This window comes from Elephantulus edwardii, unplaced genomic scaffold, assembly GCF_000299155.1.
Source record: "Elephantulus edwardii isolate Elephantulus edwardi_28Jun2011 unplaced genomic scaffold, EleEdw1.0 scaffold00446, whole genome shotgun sequence".
Taxonomy (NCBI): domain Eukaryota; kingdom Metazoa; phylum Chordata; class Mammalia; order Macroscelidea; family Macroscelididae; genus Elephantulus; species Elephantulus edwardii.
Genome location: NW_006400196.1, coordinates 388,393 through 409,505, shown reverse-complemented (window position 1 = coordinate 409,505; position 21,113 = coordinate 388,393). Strand labels below are relative to the sequence as shown.

The 21,113-nt window shown below is 37.7% G+C and overlaps 1 protein-coding gene across 1 annotated transcript in view; it reads right to left on the bottom strand.

The window, feature by feature from the left end:
- Positions 1-21,113, bottom strand: part of CEP192 (centrosomal protein 192kDa) — a 250,033-nt gene that overhangs the window by 187,987 nt on the left and 40,933 nt on the right. Inside the window, 4 exon segments of the mRNA XM_006902756.1 lie at positions 9,315-9,458; positions 9,817-10,189; positions 11,482-11,630; positions 20,094-20,214. Of these exon segments, the coding sequence (XP_006902818.1) occupies positions 9,315-9,458; positions 9,817-10,189; positions 11,482-11,630; positions 20,094-20,214 (787 nt within the window).

Genomic DNA, 21,113 nt, shown 5'->3' with positions numbered 1-21,113 from the left:
AAAATATTGGGAAAAAAAACCCAAATTCAAAACAGAATAATTATACAACCTAAGAATGTAATCTAAAGGTGTGGGGGGGAAAAAGAATGTAATCCATGCCACTGAATTGAAGATGTAGAAATTGTTAAAATGGTGTATGTTTTGCTGTGGTTTTACTACAGTTTTTAAAAAAATAAATATAATCCCAGAGGTACACGGTTCGAATCCACCAGATGCTCTGCTGGAAAAGGAGGGGGAAATCTCCTCTTGTACCAGTCAGATCTGATTTGACGGTACACGTAAAAATAATACAATCAATCAATCAATACATAAATACAAAAAAAACAAAAAAAAATACATAAATACATAAATAAAAGTCTCTCTCCTTTAGGAAAAAAGCTTACATAAAGAGGGGTAACAGGGATGGAAAGAAGAGAACAGGGGAGTAAAAATTAAACGGTTGAGTGACAAGGAAGGCATTATATATTTTAAGGGATGATTACACACTAATTCATTATATTCATTGATGGCAACGTTACAAAAGTCTATGAATGACGAAATGAGAAATGAGTAGAATTTTAAATTTTCAGTCAATCTAAAACATACTAAGTTCCTACTTCTATTTACCTTAGGGAAAAGAACGTTCATTCACACCAGCCCACATACTTTCATTTTCTAGTCCAAAATCACATGCAAAAATGTTTCACAGACAGAGACAAATGAACATCCAGGCAGACGGCCAGGTGTAAGACCAGACGGAGGAGTGAAAACAGAAGCAACCTGGGAAACTCATGACCCTACTTAAAACATTAAAACTAGAGGATTTTAAACATTTTGGCTAAATCAGGAAAAGTATAAAGGTGTGCTTGGTTGTCCATGCAGCATCTTTGTCTATGACAAGTTGAATGGCAGTAAATGATAACTCATTTCAAGGTCCAGTAAGACAGAAACTACTTACTCTTCCCAGCAATTCCAGGTAGAAAAGCAGAACACCAAGTATATCTCAGTATTCCTATTTGTCAAAACAGGGCTACTTCTTTATTTTGTAAATCAATTTACTCCTTTTATAAACACATTCCTAATCTAGATGGCTGTGTGTCTGTAGGGTATTAGCACAATAATGCAAAAGTGTATACAAGATACTAAGTCTTACATAGATTTATCTAGGAAGACTCTGCTGGACTAAGACTCAAAGCAAGCTAAAAGCCACTCCCATAGAAGATGAAGGCATTGACAATCTACCAGTCAACACAGAAAGCAGGAAAAACTGTCTAAGGATGGACCCCAGGACTTCTGACTAAGATGGTAAACTAGGCAAATGTCAGCTCACACCCTTTTCAATTCAGAAAACAAGGGTAACAGCTACTGAGGATAATCCTGGAACACTGAATTGCAACAGAAAAGATAAAGTAGTTCAAACATTCACGGAAGAGAAAAGAATCAGAATGAAAATAAGGAAACAGAGGAAGAGGAAGTGATGAACCATATACGGGTACCAAGGCTGGGGCATGGTCATTTTGTGCATTTGCAGGCAGCTTTCTGGTGTGTTCAACATTTTCGGACTCGGGCTGGCTGATGGCAAAGCGAGATCTACTCCTTGTTTACCTAATGTTTCCAGCAATCTGGAGAACAGCTCTCCTCATCCTCCTCCAACAGCACCACGAGCCAGCAGCTTGCTGGCAGTGTCTCCTCAGACCTGACTCAGCACTCTGAGGCCAGCCGTGGGGCTTTTTCTATGTGGAACCAGGAGCACACTCCCATTTCAACAGACTTTTTGCAGCCGAGTACATCCTGTGCCTTGCCAGCAGGGGGCTCGACCTCTGATGCAGGTCTTTATCTCTTGCACCTTAGTGGATTACACACCATCTCTTGCTCTCTTTCTCACTGCTGTCTAGTCAGGAGCCTACTCAGAGCTGATCCTTGAGGAGGTTTTCAGAGGCTATAAATCATATGTAAGGAGATTTATCAATTTTTCTACTGTGAAGCAAAATAGGTACAGCGTTTGGCTTAGCAGCACGGCTCCCAGTACGCTCCCAGATTAAATGCACCAAGAAAAGAGAGTCTCAGAATGCAAAAGAAAACATTATGATCAATATGCTGTCTGTAAGAGATACACTTAAGAAACAGGGCAAAGACGGATTAAAAATTAAAGGGTGGGAGGAAATATATCAAGCAAACAACTAAAACAAAGAGTGGTGATACTAATTTCTGATAAAATAGACTTTAAGATAAAAACCAGCTTAAGAGACAAAGTAGGACATTATACAGTTATTAAAGACTTAACTAGTATCTACACACCCAATGGCTGGGCTTCAAAAAACACACATCAAACTACTAGATTTGAATACTGAAACAGACAATGATCATCATTGTTGGTGAGTACTGCCCAGTCACCTCTGACTCATACCAACATTATGCATGTTCTCAGCACTTAGAAAATTCACAAACTAGGGGAACCTCATGTCTGGCCAAAAGAAGCAGCTGTAAGTCAGTCTTTAAGGCTCCTCCTGATAGAAATCCTGCACCATTCATACACTGTACAATTTCCACTGCACTTAAGTCAATTGTTGCAATCACTCTGTCCTCACGTAGGACCTCCATCGCCTCCTATGATTTTATACCTTTCCAGATAGAATGTCCTCCTACACACAAAATGTCCAGAGTAGGAGAGAAAAGTTTCACCACTCATGGCCTTAAAGACACCTGGCTGTACTTCCTCCAACACAGATTAGTTTCCTTTGGCAGTCCATGATTCTCACTCAGTCTTCTCACCAACACAATTTAAAGGTATTAATTCACATCTTGGATTTTATGAACTAATTTTAGTGTTCTTCTAATTCAATGTGAACTTGTATACGAGCAATTCTGAGCCCATTCCAGGCAGCCTTTGGCCTTATGCTGACTGATGACTGAGGTGATTTCCCCTTGTCTTTCCACACAGGTAGTCAACCAACATGCTTCCATCAGTTGAGGTCAATGTATAAATTACATTTTTGCATCTATGTTCATGAGAGATATTGGCCTATAGTTTTCTATTTTGGTGGTGTCTTTACCTGGCTTTCATATTAAGCATATGGTTGCTGCATAGAATGTTGTTGTTATGTGCCATCGAGTCACTTGCGACTCATAGCGACCCTATGCACAAGAGCCCTAAATGCCATTCTATCCTCTGCCAACACCTCCGTCTCAAACACACTCATTCCCACCACTCCACTCACAGAATCGATCCATTTCATTGAGGCTTTTCCTCTCCTGCAGCATCCCAAACATGTCCCTCTCCGAGGACCAGTCCCTCCTTGCATCATGTCCAAAGTATATCAGATGAAGCTTCAGGACCCTTGACTCCAAGGAGCATTCTGGCTTCACCCTCTCCAAGACAAACCTGTTTGTTCTCCTAACAGTCCATGGTATATTCAACACTCTTCTCCAGCACCACAGTTCAAAGGCATCAATTCTCTTTCTAGCAATCCTATTCACTGTCCAACTGTCCGATGCAAAGCACGTAATTGCAAAGACTATATAGTCTGGATCAGGCACACCTTAGTCTCCAGCCTGACGTTGTTGCTCTTCAGTACTCTTGAGCAGCTTTCCCAATGCAACACAGCTGACATTCCCAATGCAATTCATCTCCTGATTTCCTGGCTGCTGTTACCAAGAGTGTTGACTGTGGAACCAAGTAAACTAAAACTGTTAACTATCTCAATCTCTTCACCATCCATACTGATGCTGTCAATTGGTACAGTGGTGAGAATCTTTGTTTTCTTGATGCTGAGCTTCAATCCATACTGAAGGCTGCAGTCCTTGACCTTCGCAGCAAGTGCTTCAGGTCCTCCTCAGTTTTAGCAAGCAGCATTGTGTCATCCGCATAATGCAGGTTGTTGATTCTTCCACCAATCCTGATGCCACATTCCTCCTCGTACAGCCCAGCGTCGTCTCGGATGATCTGTTCTGCATAGAGATTGAAAAGGTATGAAGACAAAATACATCCCTGACGGACATCAGACTTACTGCACTGGTAAAGTCTGCAGTCAGGGACCTACCTAAATTATTTAGTAGCAACAATGTTAGTTTGAGGACCAAGGTGCGCTTTATTCAGACAATGGTCTCTTCAATCTCTTGCTATGCTACTAAGAATTGAACAATGAATAAGTCTAACTGAAGAAGAGTTGATGTCTTTGAACTGTGGCTTTGGAGAAGAGTACTGAATATTTCATTGAATGCCAAAAGAACAAATAGGTATGTTTTGGAGAAGTTCCAGCTAGAGTGCTCCTTTGGAGGTAAAGATAGTAAAGCTTCATCTCAAATACTTTGGACACATTGCTAGAATAGGCTGTTCCTTGGATAAGGACTCCAGGCTTGGAAAGATGCTGGGACAGCAAAATATAAAAGGCCCTTAACCAGGTGTCTTGACACAGTGACTGCAGCAATGGGCTGGAGTGTGTCAAAGATTGTAAGGATGGCACAGGATAAGACAGGGTTCAGAGCCATTGTTCATATAGGCACTAGGAGTCATACTTAACTCAATGGAACTTAACAACTACATAAAGTACAAAACTACAAAAATCTCAGGCATCCACATTAAAGAACATAAAGAGGCTTCCCCTAAACTTATGTCACTTTCTCCTTCCTATGTCCAGCTTCTCATATTATATGCTCAACACAAAGTAAAATACAAGGGCAAAGCTCTGATGAACACCTTTTCCAATTCTTAACCTCAGAGTATTTCCTTGTTCTGTTTAACTATAACTGACTGTAACAGTGCACACGAAACCTTGATTCATGTACAGGTTCTATCTGAACACAATTTAAGTGCTCAGGAAATTTCATTCTCAAAAAATGTTAGCCATAATTTGGTATCATCCACATAGCTGAATGCCTTCATGTAGGTAAGAAGATGCACACAATTTTCTAGTATTCACTGCTTCCAGTCAAGATCTATCCGACATTTGCAGAGATATCCTTTGTTTCACATCTTTTGAATCAAGCTTGATGTTATAGCGGCAATTGGCTGGCATGCTTTATTAATGGTATGTTCAACAATTTCTACATTATATTTGATCACTTTTCTTTGAAATGGATACTAATAAGGATCAGTTTGCCAAATTGCTGTCTTCTTCATTTCTTGAAACATACAGACTTGCAACATTTGCTGTAATTTGTTAGTAGTTGTGGGTACTTTATCAATTCCTGAAGAATTGCTTTCTGCCAATACCTTCAGTGAAGCTTGAAATTCTTTGTAAAGAGTGAGCAGGTTGAGGATACCAGAGTATGTGACCTCTATCAAGGTCACAAAGTGTAGCAGTCCTCTTGAGCAACATCCACAGTATAAAACAAATTCCCATAAGGTCAGATATGGTCTCCAAGCACCTGTACCTACTTCTTCTAATTCTAACACTAATTGTACTGCTCTGTTACTGGGACTGAAGCCTACTGCAACAGCTACACAGACCTCACAAGACCAAACTCAGAGATTAAAGAGTTTACCAGGGAAGTTAACAGGTTACAATTCAGATTGGTAACAGGATACAACTGCTCAATCAGCACCAGGTCTCAAGCATGGTCATAGGTCCTTTGAGCTTCAGTCTCACAGCTTAGGTCAGGGTTAGAAAGATCTTAGTCTTGCCAAGGTGGTGGTGTCACCGTGTCCTACTCACACCCCTAGTCCTTCAGCAAGCTTAAGCAAAGCCCCCTGGGTCTGGCTGAGTGGAGCAGCACTTTCAGGTCAGCTTGCTGGTTCTCTGCTGCAGCTGTTGGTGCTCTGATGTAGGTGCTGGTCTGAAATGTGCAGAAATCTGTGGTCCTGAAGGATGCATCCTACATTCTCTCCTTCATCCTTGCTGGTAGTGAGATTCTCAATTTATGCTCTACCTGCTCAATTTAAACCTGGCAGGATGACAAAACTGGCCAGGTCCAACACCCTTTTGCATGTTGCTATCCAGGCCCTTGTGGATAAAGTAAAAATAATGGCCTAAGGTCACCAGTACACCCCATTCTTTCAACCCAAGCCCACTGCTATTGTGTCAATTCTGCAGGAAAGAATACAACTATTCAGGGAGCTCTGTTGGCCAAATGGCAAGAAGTTGAACTGCAATCCCAGAGTTACGCAGTTTGAATCCACCAGATATTCTGCTGAAGAAGGAGGGGTAACCTCCTGTACCAGTCATATCCAATTTGACGGTACACAAACAAAATAATAAAATAAAATTTTTAAAAAAAAAACAACAACTACAACTACTTAACAAAGTTTCCAAGGAGACTGCACAATGTTCTCCTGGGGAACAGCTGGTGAGGTATTTGGAAGTTTTTTTTAATGTGTTTATACAAAGAAAGGTATACTATATATTATATTTTGTTCTTATTTTTAGGCATCATGCTGTCTGGTGCAAGATATAGCAATCCTATGTACAACAAAAAGAAACAAACTCTGCTCAAATTTGGACTACTTATTATGTCAAACATTTTACTAATTAGTGCTAAGTATGACATGTGCTGGTGTTATTGTGTACCATCAAGTCAGAATCAAACCAAAGCTGACCCTCCAACAGGTTTTCAGAGGCAGTTAATCACACAAGGGACTGTCCATCCTTCTCCCATGGAGCAGCTGGACTCCAACTACATGCCTCTGGAATTGCAGCACAGCTTCTTGCCTCTAAGCATCAGAGCTCCCTAGGTATGAACTATATCTATTTTTCACTTTTATGTCAATCTGACTTCAAGATAGAATTAAGAAATAATCATCATCTAGCTTAATCTGGGGAATAAATTAGAAACTACAAACATGATATATTCAGTTATATTCTTTTCTTTCCCAATGTAATATCTGTTGTTGTTATTTTGCTGTTATGTGCCGTTGAGTTGCTTGCAACTCATAGCAACCCTATGTACAACAGTCCTAAACCCTCCTTTATCCCTTGCCAATCTTATTGTCTCCAACGTGCCCATCTCCATTACCCCAGTAACGGAATCAATCCATTTCGTCGAGAGGGTCTTCCTCTCCTGTGCAGTCCCTCCACCTGGGATTCTATTTATCCCTGTCAGAAGAAAGTTCACACAAACACAAAAAATAATGCCAAGACAAATAATGCCAAGACATCAATGACTCTCTACTGCTTATAATGCAACCCTCAAATCCTCTTATAGGATCAAAGCTCTAGCAACTTTCCAGTTCTGGTTTACTGCTCCATTTTCATCTCTTCATCTCTTATCTTGACATAAACACCAACCACATAGGACTGCTTACCATTCTAAAAAGAGGTACATGGTTTCAAGAAGTAATTTCTTTTGATTGTTTCTTAATCTCCTTATTTGTCATCCCAATCTCAATCTCTTACAACAAAGTTCATTTCGAATTTCTGGTGCTTGAGAGGAGTAGTGAGGGTACCATGGACTGCTAGGAAAACAAACAGATTCATCCTGGAAAGGGTCAATCTGGGCTGCTCCTTGGAGGCAAGGATTCTAAGGCTCCATCTAACATACTCTGGACATGTTGCAAGGAGGAACAGGTCCTTGGAGAGGGACATCATGCTTGGTAGGGTGGAGGGACAGCGCAGAAGGGGAAGGCCCCCTATAAGGTGGATTGATTCAGTGACTGGGGTAATGGGGAGGGGTGTATTGGAGACGTTGCAACTGACACAGGACAGAGCAGAGTTTAGGGATGTTGTATATAGGGTCACTATCAGTCACAAGCAACTCGATGGCACATACAAACAACAACATCAAAATTTACTTGTTGAAATGCTACCACAAAACTCCATCTCTGGTGGTCTAGTGGCAAGAAGCTGTATTGCAATCCCAGAGGGCACAGTTCGAATCCACCAGATGCTCTGCTGGAGAAGGAGGGATAATCTCCTCCTGTACCTGTCAGATCCGATTTGATGGTACACACACACACACACACACACACATAATAATAAAATAATATTTTTTAAAAAAAACAACTCCATCTCCAACACTAAATCCTGGTACCCAATAGTGCAAGTTATTTCTCCATCCTCTAAAACTCTAAAAACATTGTCTGTTATATTGCTGACCTAAAACTATTCTGTATTCTTATCTTTACTGCAAGGATATCTTCTGAAGGACTGGAATGGAATATTTAGTATCTCTGAATTTCACAACAAAGGACATTTAGGAGAAATTTAGGATACATAGCAATTTTAAAAAAAAAGTGGTACCTTAAACCAAATCTGTTGCCAAAAAATTAAGCATATGATGAGCTAATGATCCAGAGTAATAACCACCACCTGAAGGTTACTGAGATGCTCAAGTAGAGGCCTTGGGAGCACAGCAACATTTATACTGACTAAAGAATGCAACAGTATTTTATACTTCAATCTGCTGCTCACAGAATAACAATGAGCTGTAATCAACTAGACAGTATGTAACAATAACAACTCAGTTCCAAGTCAGAGGTTCTGGTTAATTAGCATATCTACTTGCTCCTTTCACGCTTTCATTCATGTAGATTTCTGCTATGTTTTCTGTCCTTTTTCTATCTTGCTTCTTAAATTTTTACTCCAAAACAGACTATAAAAATACTATTTTTGCTGAAGACAGAATTTGAAAAATGAGTAAGTAAATTCTGAAGTCGCTTCCATGGAACATCCCTTGGATGGCCAAAAGAACAGGTATATCACAGAAAAGTTGCAGCCAGAGTGCTCCTTGGAGGCAAAAGCGCTAAGTAGTCATCTCATATTCTTTGGACATGCTGCTAGGAGAGGCTATGCCTGAGAGAAAGATATCATTATAGGAAAAGCAGAGGGCTAGAAAAAGAGAGGAAGATCCTCAACCAGATGCACTGACACTGTGACTATAGCAACGGGTTCAAGTATGTCATACATTGTGAGGATGACACAGGACAGGTCAGTGCTCAGATCTCTTATTCATAGGGTCACTATTAGACATACTCAACGGCACCTAACAACAACAACAACACCACAAAGTCCCTTACAACTCTGCAATCCTGTGGCACAACTGGAAGTCTAAGAGTGTTTATTCTGACTCCCTGTTGAAGGGAAAAATGATTAAGTGATTAAGACTAATCAAGCCTTTGTTCTTATAAAAAGAAGTGAGTTATCTCTATAGCATACATTCCAGATGAGATTTTATGAGGCTGGTATATATGTGTGTGTGGCATAGGACAAGGCAATAGGATTCAGATCTTTTCTTCATGGGGTCACTTTGAGTTGTACGTGGCTCGACAACACCTAACAACAATAACTATCTATTTGTGTATATGCATTTATATGTGTATGTGTATTTGTAGAATCATCACAGAAACATCAACAAAAATAATGAAAACAGGGTACAATAAAAATGGTTATCTATAAACTTACAACCAGATATGAAGTCTTCATTCACTTCATCAATTAGAGATGTATTTAAATCTTGCTGTTTATTAAATGATGTATAATAAGCTAGATCAGTTACCCATTTGCCCTCTTCGTTTTGATAGACCATATTTTGTGGCAGATCCATTTCTAAAAAAGAGAATTCCAAAAATATTAATATATGTAATATCTAAAATTATACCAATTTACTATCTTATTTATCAACAACATTAACATGTGTCGGTAACAAATTAGAAAAACAGTTGATTTTCCCAAAAGAAAGGCTACATTTAAACATAATGTACAAGTCTGTAGTAGAGATTAAGAGAGAAAGGAAAAGAACACAAAGATTTAGAAAAATTTATTTCTATAACATTCTGTCCTATACCAGTATACTTATATTTGTCTTATACTACATTTATAAAACACTTAATATTTCAATATAAAATTAGGCAAATCTCATATGACAATATATTTTGTCCAAACATAAATGGAAACCAAATAAAACTCATCCACTAATGGTCTTTACTCTTTTTAATTAACCCAGAACAGTCACCTGTTTGTTTTTCACTGGTTGATGAACAGACAGCAGCAGTCGACTTAGAAGCATTGTCATTTACAGGCACCGAAGAGATCAAGTCCATGTTCTTTTTAACGGACACTTTTGAAGTCTCAGTGCCTAAACAAATATCTGGGTTCAACACTGCTTCTGAAGATGTTGTCAAATGCTTATCTTGATGTAGAGACTCTGACGCCTGCTTTAAGAAACCAGTCAGGGAAAAAACATCTTTCTCAGTATCTGTATCATGAAAGCAGACAAGGTTAATTTTCACATCCAGAGGCCCTACTGTGTTCACTAGAACTTCACCTCTTCTGCTTCCCTTTAAAACCAAACAATGCAGAGTAGCAATAATTGTTTCCATAAATAATCAAACTATTTTTATAAATAAAAAAATATATAATATTTTGGGGTATTTTTAAAATATATTTTAAAGTTTCATATTGGTGTCCATATAAAGTTCATTTACATTATCTTTCACCCTATCCTTCATATTGTTTCATATAATCATTCCTATACATTAAGTTTTATAAAATTAATCATCATTTGACCTCACCCACCATTAGCCTGTCTTTTCACCCAGATCCTTCCGAAAATATAAAATTTTTATAAAAACTTTCATACAAATAATAAAAATGAAATAAAAAGTATTCAGTAAATTTTGAACCGTATCTTAAACAATTTAAGCAAAAATTAAGTACGTGATCAATGGAAAATACATACATCAATATTAAGACATCAAAACTTGGTTCTACACTGTAAGAAAATAGAAATATTAGTGTCACTTATACTATTACCACTAAAAGTTTAGTAAGGTTATTGGTTAAAATGAAAATTATTATAAAGAAAATACAAAAAACACAGACAGTAAACATTGTAACAGGAGTAAAATAGCATTAACTACACTGATGAACTAACAATTGAATTAGACATTTCTAATTAAGCTCTGCCTTAATTACAATTTCCTTTAGTTTTAATACTTTCGAACCAAGACAACTACTGAAAAGAGGCTCCCTGGAATACTCTTTCCAAACCATTCAGCTACTGTCATTCTCTCATATGCCAACAAAACTTAGAAAAGCAATCTTTTCTAATACGAGAAAAGATGAGAAAAATAACCTTAAAAAGGAAAGCATCAAAGTAAAAATTTTAAAAGGAAATAATCTTATATTATTTAAAATGTAGGCACTGCAATAAGGAAATAGGCTGCTATCACAGCTATCACAGTATATCAAAATATACTACAAATTATTTCAATATTTAACTATAGAAGTATTAGGAGGAAATACAGATGAGTAAGTTTATTTTCTTAAGTATAACATTATTAATATTCTAATAGTATACTACGGTGAACTGTGACCCCAAAAAAATATATTCCATTTAGAACAAAAAATGCCTGTGAGCGGTGAGAGAAGTGCAGCAATGAATGAATGGAAATCCAAAATCTCTGTAAATGCTCATTAAAATTATTAAAAAAAAATAAAGCTTAAAAAAAAATACCTGTGAATATAATTCTGTTCGGTAATTTTTAGAGATGAAATTAAGGTTAGCAAGATGACATTATGCATTCAGAGTAGGGCCATAAATAAGGTATAAGCTATTTAGGAAACATACCTGACTATAATCAATTATAGGTAAAATAAAATCATTTTCTACAATGTCCTGTCCTTCCATGTCTTCATATATCATTCCCGGATTCATTAGTTGTTCAAAATAGGCCTTCAAGTGATCATTATAAAACTGCTCATCATCCATATCATCTACTTAGAAGATGAAGGAAAAAAAATGGGTTTTAAAATAGTCAAAAAGGCAAATAAAATAAATGAGTCAATAGTCTCTATGATCTTAATATGTGATATTAAAAAAAACACCCCAAAACCCTCTTACAATTTAGGTCATTACTAGGCATCCTAATTACAAACTAAATTGATCAGGACTTTGACACAACAGCACAGAAACAGATCCTACTCTAAACCAAAAATTAGTACATGCCATAAAAAAGCTCCCAGACTCAGTAAATAAAGCCAGGAAGTCACAAGGGCACGGTTAACACACAAAACTCAGGTGAGAGTTATCTGAAATGGAAATTAAGGAGCTAATTCCATTTACGGTAACATCTGAAAGAATAAAATACCTAGGAATAAATTTAAAGAAAAGTATAGTAAAACTTGAAAAGATTAAAAAAAGAAAAAGAAAACATAACTAAGAATTAAAACATTTTATGCTACTGGATTGAAGACTAAGTATATCCATCTAAATTTCAACAACTTTCTTTGCAGAAAGCCCAGGTTTCAAGTTCACAGAAAATGTGGAGGGACTTTATGAAGACATAATTATCTTGATGGGGGCGGGGTGGTGCAAGGACTACTCAAAGTCAAAAGAATCAAAACAGTCTGTCACTGCTCTCATGACAGTCAAATAGATCAATTCATGGAAAAGAATTCAGAGTCCAGAAATAAGCCCATATATTTATCTATGGTCAATCAATTTTAGCCAAGATGCTTAATTCCATTCAAGTAAGAAAAGTACAGTCTCTTTCTATAACCAGAAGATAAAATAGATGAATAGGACCTTCAAAGAATCAAATCCCTATGCACATCTCACCCCAGTCAGAATAGCAAAATTTAACAGAATAGCAAGCAACAAATGCTGGCGAGATTGTGGAAAAACCGGAACCTTTATTCACTGTTGGTGAGAGTATAAAACGGTGGGTGCAACCACTGTGGAAGGAGGTATGGTGATTTCTCAATAAGGAGCAACTAGAGATACCATTTGACCCAGCAATTCCACTACTGGGAATAGACCCCAAAGAGACCATAACCACCACCCAAGCAGATACATTCACACTCATGTTTATAGAGGCTTTGTTCACAATAGCAAGGAGCTGAAAACAACCTAAGTGACCATTAATAAACAAATGGATATTGAAGCTGTGCTATATTCACACAATGGAATACTACACTGCATTGAAAAACAAGGAACTCATGCAATATTATTCAAAATGGGTGACTCTGGAAGATATGCTGAGTGAAGTATCTCAGTCACAAAAGAACAAATACTGCATGGTGCCTCTGTTGTAAAACAAGACTGACATCAGAGTTGGGGGGAGACTGAGAAAGATGGAATAAATTATGTATACTGCATTGAAACAGATGAAGGAGAAAAAGTGTTTAAAAGGGATATGTTATTAGGTATTTCTGTCATGACTGGAGTCCAGAACAAAGGCTGCATAGTGGAGTGGACCTGGGGGGAGGGATTGTAAAAGAATGAAAGAATTTTTCTTTTACTTTTCCAAGAGGGTAGTGTACTGGGGGATAGGGCTGGGAGGGGAGAAAAGTGCAACAATGAATGAATGAAAATCCAGAGTATGTAAATTTTCATTGAAATTAATAATAAATTTTTTTAAAAACCCATAATCCATGGGAATTACTCCATGAAATATAGTATGAACGAAGAATAATGTGAAATACACTGTACAAAAACTCTGTAAGCAAACCAATATAAATTTTTTTTCCTTATGTACCATCCTGTCAGGCACAGGAGGAGATTGCTCCTCCTTCTCCAGCAGAGGATCTGGTGGATTAAAACTGTAATAACACTTTTAAAAAACCCCAAAAATAAAACTCTTAGCAGAAAACACAGAAATAATGCTTTCAGACCTAGCTTTTGAGAATGGATTATTAAATATGACACTAAAGCATGAGCAATAGAAGACAAATTGGACTTCATCAAAATTAAAACCTTCTGAATATCAAATAGTTTTTTTATAAAGAAATAAAGACTGGAGAAAAATCTGAAAGACTGATAAGATTTCATTTTAAGAATACATAAAGAATACACCTCTAACTCAACAACAAAAAGACAAGGAATGATATAAAATGATGGGAATTGTACAACCATTCTGAAAGGCTGTTTGGCGTTTCCTCAAAAAGCTAAACTCAAAAACCCATATGACCCAGCTACTGCACTGCTCAGACTAAGCACCCAAGGAAAATAGACTGAAACACAAATGGAGATATGTATACCTAGGTTCACAGCAGTGTTATTCACAAAAGCAAGAAAATGGGAACAGCCCAATGTCCAAAATTATGGTAGTCATAAAACGGAATACTATGCAGCACTAAAGAGCAATGATTTTATGAAATACTGTATAATGTGAGAAAATTTACAGAGTATTATGCTGAGTTAACTAACTCAGTTTCATAAGAATGAATATTACATAAGACCATTATTGTAAAAATAAGTTAACTTCTGTTGTTATGTGCTGTCGAGTTGCCTGCGACTCAAAGCAACCCCATATACAGGATCTCTGAACTCTGCCCTATCCTGAGTCAATCTCTGACTGGCTTATAAATCATAAACACACATGCCATGGGAAATATAACAGAGAAATAATTCGAGAAGTTGGGCTACAGGAAGAAGAATGTGGCTCAGGATTAGAGGAAGACTCATTAAAAACCTGTGTTAAGAAGATGATACAAAAATAACTATAAGATATCATCTCACCTCAGTAAGAAGAGCAAAATTTAACAGAACAGCAAACAACAAATGCTGATGAGGTAGTGGAGAAACTGGAACCTTTATTCACTGTTGGGTGAGAGTACAAAATGGTGCAACCACTTTGGAGGGCAGTATGGTGTTTTCTCAGAAAGTTAGAAATAGCAAAAATGAATGAATGGAAATCCAAACTCTCTGTTCATGAACATTAATAAAATTTAAATTAAAAAGTTGGAAATATGCACACCCATGTTTATTGCAGCTTTGTTCACAATAGCAAGGAGTTGGAAACAACCTAAGTGCCCATCAACAATCGAATGGCTAGAGAAGCTGTGGTATATTCGCACAATGGAATACTATGCTGCATTAAAAAACAAGGAACTCATGCAATATTATTCAAAATGGTTGACTCTGGAGAACATTATGCTGAGTGAAATATCCCAGTCACAAAAGGACAAATATTACATGATGCCACTGTTGTAGAATGGGACTAACCTCGGGGTTGGGGAGAGACTGAGTAAGATGGGTTCAATAATGTATACTGCACTGAAACAGAGGAGGGAGAAAACGGTTTAAAAGAGATATGTGACTAGGTATTTCTGTCATCACAGGAGTCTAGAGCGAGGGCTACATGGTGGAGGGGACCTGGGGGAGGGTTTGTAAAACAATGAAAGAATCTTTTCTTTTACTTTTCCATAATTTTTGACTCATGTACTTATAACTTGTTAGTCAAATTTGTGTCTTCTAGGTTGCAACACCCCCATGATACATCTTCAAGGATATGAACATGTACGGCCAAGCACAATCAATAAGAGTGCATCTAAATTCCAAAATCAATCTCCATAATAGTCTATGTGTTTCCTACTGCCAAAGGGGCCCTTTAGAGTAGTGAGAGAAGATCTTCACCCTGAAACCCACAGCGTCCCTTTTCAGCAGGAAGTAGCTAAGAGAATACGCCATCCCCTTTTCCTTATGAATCAGGGTGAAGTCTCTCTCAGGGAGGAGTGATAGGGAATGGCAAAGGACACACTGACAAAGGAGATTAATCAGAACTGACTTTGACAAGCACTGTGGCAATTGGACAATTAAAACAGACATTCGGATGGCGGGGAAGAAGAACAAACTGGGGAGGAGGGTGGAGAGAATGGTGCGGCAATGAAGGAGTGAAAGCCCAGAATCCCTGTGAATGTTCATTGAAACTAATAAAATTTAATAATAATAAAAAAAAAAGTTGGAAATAGAAATACCATTTAACCCAGCAATTACACTACTGGGAATATACCCTAAAGAAACCATAACCACCACCCAAAGCAGATATATGCACATTCATGTTTATCGTGGACTTGAAAGAGGGACAATCTCCTCCTGTACCAGTCAGATCCAATTTGACGGCACAAATACCAAAAAAAATAATAAAATTTAAAAAAATAAATAAAAACAAGGAATTCATGAAATATTATACAAAATGGGTGATGCTGGAGTACATTATACTGAGTGAAATATCTCATTCACAAAAGGACAAATATTGCATAGTGTCACTGATGTAAAATGGAACCGACATCGGGGTTAAAGGGAGACTAAGAAAGGTGGGATAAATTACGTATACTGCATTGAAACAGATGAGGGAGAAAACTGTTTCCGGGGGAGTTATAATTAGGTATTATTGTGATGACAGGAGTCCAGAACGAAGGCTGCATAGTGGAGTGCACTTGGGGGAGGGCTTGTATAATAATGAAAGAAATTATCTTTTACTTTTCAAAATGAAGGCTGCATAATGGAGTAAACTTGGGTGAAGGGATTGTATAACAATGAAAGAATTTTTATTTTCCTTTTCAAAGAGAACAGCGAACTAGGGGGGAGGCTGGGTAGGGAGAAAAATGCAACAATGAATGAATGGAAATCCAAAGTCTCTGGAAACTTTCATTAAAATTAATAAGAAAAAAGATGATGATACAACTTTGCTGGCAGAAAATGAAGAGGATTCGAAGCTATGGCTGGAAGACTAAATGCTTCAATATGGATAACACTTCAACATTAAGAAAACAAAAATCTCCGCCACTGGATCAATAGGCAACATCATAATAGAGAAAGAAAAGATTAATGCTGTCAATTATTTTATTTTGCTTGGCTCCACAATCAACACCCAGGGTTAAGAAATCAAAATATATTATGTTGCATTAGAGAAACATGCTGCCAAGGGCCTCTCCAAAGGTCTGAAGAGCAACCATACTTATTCAGAGTTTAAGGTGCACCTGACTCAAGCCTTGGTATTTTCAATTACTTTCTATGTATCTGAGGTGGCATATGCATCTGATGGTGGCCTAGTGGCAAAAAGCTGTGCTACAATACTGAAGGCAAGTGGTTTGAAGCCACCAGCTGCTCCGCAGCAGAATGGGCAATCTCCTCTGGTTGCCTCTGGTCAGCTATCTGAGTCAGCTATCAGGTGGCTCCGATCTACAGTACACAACAACAACAATGCATCTGAATGCTGGACAATAAACAAGAATGATAGAAATATCAATGCCTTTGGACTGTGGTGCTGAAGAAGAGTACTGAATTTCCCATGCACTATCAAAAGAAAAAACATATCTATCTTGGAGGAAGTATAATTAAGGTGTTCCTTAGAGACCAGGACGGTAAAAATTTGTGACACATACACTGGGTACATGCTTTACAGAGGTAACTCGTGGTTGCTGTGATGCTAAACACTGTTGGCAATGAGGCATCAAATGTAATGATTATCCATGCTGGACAGTGTTTGGTGGAGCTCCCTGACTAAAACAAGCTTGGAAGCAGGAGTGGCATCCACTTGTGAAATAGCCTGCCTCCGGAAACTCTATGAACCTGGAGAAAGCATCAGCATTATAAAAGTGTCCAGGTCTTTCGTTCATAGGGTCGCTAGGAGTTGAGCTAGGACTCGATGGCACTTAACAACATCACCACATTGGGTATATTGTGATGAGGGGCTAGTCCTTTAAACAATACATCAAGCTGGGTAAGGTGGAAGGTCAGAGAAAGAGAGGAAGATCCTCAACAAGGTGGACACAATTACTTTAACAATAAGCTCAAGTGTACCATGAGGATCATAAGGATGGTGCTGTTTAAGGATATATTATTAGGTATTTTTGTCATGACAGGAGTCCAGAGCGAAGGCTGCATAATGGAGTGAACCTGGGGCGAGGGATTGTAAAACAATGAAAGAATTTTTCTTTTACTTTTCAAAGAGGGTAGTGTACTAGGGGGGAGTGTTGGAAGGGGAGAAAAGTGCAACAATCAATGAATAGAAATCCAAACTCTCTGTAAATTTTCATTGAAATTAATAATAAATTTTTTTTAAAAAGAGCACCAACAATTGCCAAAAAATAAAAAAGGCAAGTATTGTATGATTCCATTGATAGGCAACAATATCTACATTATTCAAGTGTGTTATAAACTAAAGTGGTTACCCAGAAAGAAGGAAATTATATTAGTTATATAATTATATATAAATTATATCGTAGTTTCAACTTGTTTGCAGAGCAGATCATTCAGGAGGCAGGGCTTTATGAGGAGTATGGCATCAAGATTGGAGGAAGACTCATTAACAGAAACCTGTAATATGTAGATGACAAAAACTTGCTTGCTGAAACCAAAGAAGACCCGAAGCACTTGCTGCAAACGGTCAAGGACTATAGTCTTCGATAGGGATTGAAGCTCAACATCAAGAAGACAAAGATTCTCACTACTGAGCCAATTGGCCACACCATAATAGATAGATAATTGTTAGGAATTACAACTTGCTCGGATCCACAATCAATACTTTAAACCCCAGCAGTCAGAAAATCAAAATATGAATTGCATTGGTAAAATCTGCTGTCATGGAACTCTCCAGAATGCTGAAGAGCAACAATGTCAGTCTAGATACAAATGTGCACCTAATCCAGGTTACATTCTTCTCAATTAATTGTTAATGCTCCAGAGAGGTGGACAATGACTAAGGATAACAGAAGAATATATACCTTTGAGTTGTGGTGCTGGAGAAGAGTCTCAAACATACCATGGACTGCCAAGAAAACAAACAGATCTGTCTTGGAGAGAGTAAAGCCAAGTCTCTCCTTGGAGACTAGGATTTTTAAGTTCTGCCTCACTTACTTTGGGCACATGGCCAAGAGAGATTGGTCCATAGAGAAAGACACCACGCTAAGAAGGGTGGACAGATAGCGCAGGAGAAGAAGACCCTAAATGAGATGGATTGATGCAATAATTGAGGCACTGGGTGTTGGTGTGTCAAAATTAGTGGAAATGGCTCAGGACAGGGAAGGGTTCAGAGTTGCTATACAAAGGGTCGCTATACATCGCAGGCGACTCTGGCACAAAATATATTATGACAGGTTTGGAAAAGGAGTGGCATCCACTTCCTAAACAACATGCCTCCGAAACTCTATAAATGTTGTTAGTTGTAGAGGGACTTCAGGCCTTTTGTTCTTAGGGTCGCTATGAGTCATGTTCAACTTGAAGGCAATCAACAACAGTGGTGAAGACAGTTACTGTAATCAATGTTACGAAAATGTCTGCATTAAAAAAGTTTTAATAGCAAATAGTTAACTTTATAATTTAAAACAACAGACTTTATAAAATCCACTATATGATAAATGTAGCATAATAAACCAGTGGGAAAGTGTTATCTATTTAGAAAATGGTGTGGCAAACAGAAAACTATCAAAAGGAGAGTAAGTATATCTCAAGTATAGATAAATCCTATGATAATTAACTAAATAAAAAACAAAATCAAAAGACCAGTAATTAAATAACTAAAGACCAATAATAAAAAATAAAAATACAACCTCTCTAAAAATTAAAATGTTAAAAATGAACAAACACCAGCACCACTTTCACTGGAAATTGTTTTGCAACTAACATTAGATAATAAAAATGCTCATATCTCTGACTTACCAATTTCACCTCTAAGAATCTGGCCTAGTGAAACCATGAGATCGCAATTAATTCAGAACAGTAGTTCCTGACCTATAAGTCTACAATCTAAGAAAATCTGGATATGTGAGATGTAAAACCTGCATTAGGTGATATAATGCTTTTTTATTTTGTTAAATTTACCCCACTCTGCTTATTAACTTGTCCTTCAAGACCATGAATTCTTTGGCCTGAACATAACTATCCAGGGTTCATTTCTCAATTCAACATCCCTCAGGTCCTATAATCATCCCTTGAAACCCCTCGGTGTTCCACCAGCTGTTGCTGCTTTCAAACATGTCTTTCTCTTCCTATTTCTAGAGGAGGCCTGGAGCAAGCCCCAACCTCTTTCAAGAAATCTACACAGGAAATCAAGGAACTTTCTCAGTCAGAACGAACACCTCAAACACTACAATATCCAAAGGTGTTCTGTTCTTTTAGGGTGCACAGAAAACCTTATTTCTCAACATAGTCCTTTATACTGAGTAGCCCCAGAAGGTACAACTTCATACTCTAATGATATTAAACTGAGGAATGAATTTAATCACCTCAGTACTGATATACACCTAGAAATACAGCTAAAAAACTACAATAACTTCACAGAAATACAGTAAGTACTGACAGATTTGCATTTTAAAAGGAAGAGGGAGGACGATGAAATAAAAACATTGCCACAGTAAGCCCCACAATGAAGATAAGTGGCACTACACAGGAAAAAAAAAAATAAAAATAAAACATTTTTATGTTAAAACAAACATGAAAAATAAAAGTTACTTTACCAGAGAAATCCTCAAAGCTAGTCATTGACAGAAGTTTTTCATCTTCTAGTAAGACCACTTCACTTAATTCACTGTTTGGCATTTTGTCTTCAAATTGTGTTACAGCATCAGGTCCAACAACCTGTTAGAAACCAAACAGCAAATAAGAGAAGCATCCTATCACTGCTATGGAGACATCCAAAACCCATTGTTAACAGAGTTGATTCTGACTCACAGCAATACTTCAAGACAAGGCAGAACTACCCAAAGTCTCCTAAGCTGTAACTGTACAGGAGTAGCCTGCCTCCTTGCTTCTATGGAGTGGTAGCCTCAAACTTCCAGCCTTTGGATTAGGAGCTGTCTTAATTAACCACAGCACCATCAGAGCTCCTGAGAGAAGAGAGCAGGACTGCAAAAAGACTGGGGTCTTTCTTTACCCATGTTCTTCAGGTCTGTAACTGACAATTTAGACGATGAAGAGTCCTGGAGGTTTCAATTTTGTTTTCATAATTATTTCACATAGATTAATAAATTCCTACCTCAAAGCCTCCAACCTCTCCCGACACATCCAATTATAAAATTCTTAAAACTAAAGCCTCTCCTAATATTTTTTGCACCTCTCAGAGAACCTAGGGATACAGTTCATATGTTAAGTCTTCCTACAGTTGAAAAACACAAAGCTACAAAGCTTAACACAGCAAGAAATGACAATGCTGAAAGTTGAACTTAGCAGTCTTAGCCTACATAATGAGTAAGATCTAAATAAAGATCGCATTCCATTCTTTCTTTTAGTTTGGAATACTAAGCTTCTCTGAAAATTATCCAAAAACGACTGGAACAGCACATCAACAGAGAACTACCAGAAGTCCAGGCTGGTTTCAGAAGGGGTCATGGTACTAGAGATATTGCAGCTGATGTTAGATGGATCTTGGCTGAAAGCAGGGAATACCAGAGGAATGTCTATCTCTGCTTCATTGACTATGCAAAGGCATTTGACTGTGTAGACCATAACAAACTGTGGCTGACTCTGAGAAGAATGGG